Source organism: Apaloderma vittatum, unplaced genomic scaffold, assembly GCF_000703405.1.
Source record: "Apaloderma vittatum isolate BGI_N311 unplaced genomic scaffold, ASM70340v1 scaffold3294, whole genome shotgun sequence".
In the NCBI taxonomy this organism is placed as follows: Eukaryota; Metazoa; Chordata; class Aves; order Trogoniformes; family Trogonidae; genus Apaloderma; species Apaloderma vittatum.
In genome coordinates this window covers 7,291-11,566 of record NW_009711930.1, presented here as the reverse complement: position 1 = coordinate 11,566, position 4,276 = coordinate 7,291, and the positions used below count along the sequence as shown (strand labels likewise).

The window sequence follows — 4,276 nt, the reverse complement described above, 5'->3', positions numbered from 1 at the left end:
CAGGAATGTCAGGAGCTTATCTGCCTCGGCCAGGCCCCTGTCAGCCAGCACACGACACACGGCTTTTAAATCACAGCAGGCAGCTCACAGAGATAATAGCCTGTGCAGCTCTGATGTCCGTCTCGGTGACAGCAGGAAGACTCTAGGCAAACAGATCCCGGATGCAAGAAGAAGCCCAGAGAGGATGGATGGAACCAGCATAGCAAAGATCTTTTACCTGAGCTCAGTCAGCGATGAAATGACAAGCACAAAGTACAAGGGGATTCCTTTTCCAAGAATGATCTTTGCTAAGATCATCTCAGCTGCCAGAAGTCCCTGCAGGCTCTGGGTACCACCACCTCCAAAATGAGTGACACACAACAAACCAATAGGAGGAAGGCATCTGTGCCGCAGGAACTCTGCCATCCATCCCAGCACCATGAACCAGGCAAAGGATCACCACAGAAATATTTACTAATGGTCTAGGCAAAGCATCATCTTCCCCTTCAGTCCCCAGGAAGAAATCAACCTTCAGACAGCAAAGCTGTGGCCCCTAGATTAGACATGGTCCCAGCTTCCCTATTGTCTCAGGACTTTATTTGTTATCTCCTGCCTGGCAGCTCAGCCAGCTCTACAGCTGCTTCCAAGCCCTAATGTTCTGCGATTCTGCACAGGGTTAAGTGATGGAGCGCGCTCAACAGCTCCACCAGCATTCAGGATGCACAACGAAGCAGGAGGGCTTCCAAACCCAGCACACATGCACTGGGCTGTACCACCGTGGGGTGACTCCACTGCTCTGAGGCTGAGAAACTCTCTTCCAGGTACTGAACAAGGTGGAAAAACAGTTGTAGCAGAAGCCTGGGTGGATCAGAGCACCAGGCACCTCACACACTCCTTCCCAAAGGAAGCTCCTCCATTGCTGAGCCTCTCCAGCACTCCCTGGCCCCTGTGGGGATGAAAGGATGGAAAAAAAAACCACCCTCCCAATCAGAGATCACATAATACAACAGGGCTAGCAAAGACTTTCCACCACTCAGAACTTCCCCTTGAAGTGCCTCAAGCAAAACAAATTACAGGTGACAGGCAGAGACAGCGCAAGGTTTGTACTGTACCAACCACTGCAAACCCTTTACAACTTTCTCCGGAAACACTGGAGTACACTGAACGTTCAGAAGAAGCCACACTCCAGCACGGTCACGCTGACCTGCAGATTCAGAAACTCACAGGAGAACGCTCTTCATGCACACAACAGCAACTACTAAAGGAACAAGCAGGGCAAGAGGTATTCCTGGCCTAACTCAACTAGGTTTTCAACACTGTTTCTGTTTGCAGGAGATCCTAAAGCACTTCCATCCGATTCCTCAGAGACACAGAACACACCTGTGCCTGCTCTCTAGAGAAACACAGAGAGGTTCAGAGACACCCTTGAGGTTATACACATCACTGACAGAGCCAGAAGCTGTACCTAATTCTTTAACCCCAACTCTTTAACCACTCTTTCACAGGCTAAACCACTGGTTAAAACTGTATCACCCAGCTCATGAGCAGGGTACTGAATCATGATCCTAAGAGCTTCTCTGGCACTATTTGCTTTACTGTGACACTGTAAAATCAGTGGAAACGACAGCCTGTATCAGTTTGACTTGAATATTACATCAACTTTAGTTCATGGAATAAGGTCATTCCAGTTTAAGAAAGCCATAGAGCCTTCAGCATCGCTCGGGTGTTCATTTCAATTCACACCTTCAGTTATACTGGAGAAGCCTTCCCTCACACACCAGTGCTCTCCTACAGCTACATACCCAAGTGAAATATTCAGCTAATGCAGCAACCTGCGCTAAACAAAGCAGCTGAGGGTGAGAGGAAGACCAGCAAGAATCAAAGGAAGGAAAAGAACTTTGAAGGTGACACCTAATTTCTGACCAGGTAGAAATAATTGGAATAAAGTTGCTGCCAAAAGTATACAGAGTCTCCTCAACGTAGCCTCCCCTTCCCCCTCCAGAAAGAAGAGTAAGTGCCAAGAGACAGACCCCTCCTCGGCCAGCCCCAGGGACAGTTGACCAGAAGAAACCTCTCCAGTCTGGGTCCTCGAAGATGTAAGGCAGGATACGGGTAAGGAGCCGGCAGCAGTTCAAGACGATTTGCCTCTTGGGTGCCAGCCACTCTCTGCTCCTTGCACCAGCTTCTCCACAGCCTGAAGGAAACAAAACCATGGCAGGTAGCATTAGCCTGGACACAAGTCAGCAAGAGTTGGGCAGGTCTGTCTTGCTGGTGACACCCTCACAGAGAGTTATATGCAGTTCTTGGAGCCCATCTTCTCCAAGTTCGATAGTACAGGCATTACTGCTGTTTGAAACACTGCAGAAAAAGGGTTAATGACCTTGAACAGACTTTCTTAAATTTCTGCTGTCCCACTGCAAGAGACCTTGCATGCCAGAGCTAATCCATGCAGCACACATGTCACCCCATGTGAGACAGACAGCCACAGCACCAGGCGGCGCCTTCCAGCACTGCTCCAGGACACCACACACGGCAAAGAGCAGATCAGATTAATCAACCGCATCAAGTGTGCAAGACACAGGCAGAACCAAGGCAGTTCTGTCACTGCGCTGTGTGGTGTGAGGCACTGGCAGGGGAAGATTGCACAGAAACACACTAAATCTGACAGATCTGTATGTGCTGTTAGGATTACAGCAGGGGCCTCTCCTCACTCCTGCTCTGGAAAGAGCTTCTGGGCCGAGTCTCTGCATCCATCCAATTCCTTCTGAAACTGCCAAGGGAGATGGTCACACTGTTTTTTCAGAACAGGATGGGGGTCTTGCCAGGCAGCAACCACAGACCCAGGGGCAGCAGCAGGAGGTTTTACCCACGGAGAAGAAAAAGGCAGCTCCTTCCCTCAGCAGCTGCACCCACTTGCTCTTACTCCCTGATCCCAAAGGGAAACAGAGGGGAAACGAAAGCCAAAACATTTAACAAGGATTCACCTTGCTGCTTTTTAATTCATGAGGTCATGTGTCCCTGCTTATTCTCATAGCAGACTGTCTGGGTCACTGAATCTGCTAGCCTGCGTCACTGCCTTAATGGGTATTTAAATGCTGTTTGTGCAGTCTCCGTCTGTCCACACGCTACTCTGTGACTGAGCTTTACTATTTTTTTTAGGCACATTTATGACTCTGTACAGTCCGAGTCGCCCTGTGCAGTCACATGTGGAATTTCAGCCACGCTGTTGTGCTCTCCACGAATAGGCAGCTTTGCTAAGTCCAGTGGCACTCTGCACCCAACACAGGTCTGGGCTCCCAGCATGGCTAAAGTTGTCCAGAGACTCCTCTGACTTCTGACCCCAACATCCCAGGATCTGGGGCTCCTGGATAAAGAGCCCTGCAGTCACCAGGTTTCACAACACACCCGTTTCCATAGAGAGAACAGCCCGTATTCTAGTTTTGGTTTTGTGGAAAGAGGACACTGAGCCAAAGGGTTTACGTAGCCAGCCCAGGTCTCCTCAGCATTTTTCCATTTCCAAGCTGCATATTGCCAGAAGCGACGAGATAGCACTAGGGAAGAATTGTTCCAGTTTTCCTCATTTTCATGTTCTTTCTCAAGCATCCACAACATGCACCTGTTTGTGACATGATTCACAGTCAGAGGTACCTTGAGTATGATTCAGTAGGTCTCACTCGTATTTTGTAGAGCAGGAAACAAAACCAGGATGGTAACAACGATTTAAAACCAGGAAAATGCCATTCCGAGTATTTCCAGCACCACAAATTCAAGGGTACTCTGCATGGCTCAGATTAGGAGTATTATTAACACCTGCACTTTCTCAGGCAGAACAAACTTCAGGCTTACAAGCTTGAAAACTGGCCAAACCTGGCAGGGTAGGAAACGTGAGTCAATGTCCCCTACGCTCCACACAAGGACATGGCAATAACAGAACCAGCGTCGGCAACGTCCTGATGTCACAGCACAAGGAAGAAAAATCTTAAGATCTCCCTCAAACTTCATCCAGGCACTTGTACAATGACGATCTCCACACGCCTCTGGGATCCATCAATCTGAAGTCAGACTGATGCATAGAGAGGAGCGGTTAGATGCAGACAAGGAATCGGAGGTACCAGCATCACCACAAATATGCAGCCTCAGCACAAAGTCCCCTAAGCACGAGGCAGTTTATACCACAGGCAAAGCCCAAGAGGGGAGACTGAAACACAGGAAGGCGACAAGAGGAAAAAGGCAAAGTGAGCAAATGTCAGCTGTGGTCCGTGCTAAACCAAGAGAGGAAGGGCTGCGAACTACCTTC

The 4,276-nt window shown here is 49.1% G+C and overlaps 1 protein-coding gene across 1 annotated transcript in view; it reads right to left on the bottom strand.

The window, feature by feature from the left end:
- Positions 1-4,276, bottom strand: part of HID1 (HID1 domain containing) — a gene marked incomplete at its 5' end in the record, with an annotated part of 18,247 nt that overhangs the window by 13,644 nt on the left and 327 nt on the right. Inside the window, 2 exon segments of the mRNA XM_009867784.1 lie at positions 2,010-2,131; positions 2,134-2,173. Of these exon segments, the coding sequence (XP_009866086.1) occupies positions 2,010-2,131; positions 2,134-2,173 (162 nt within the window).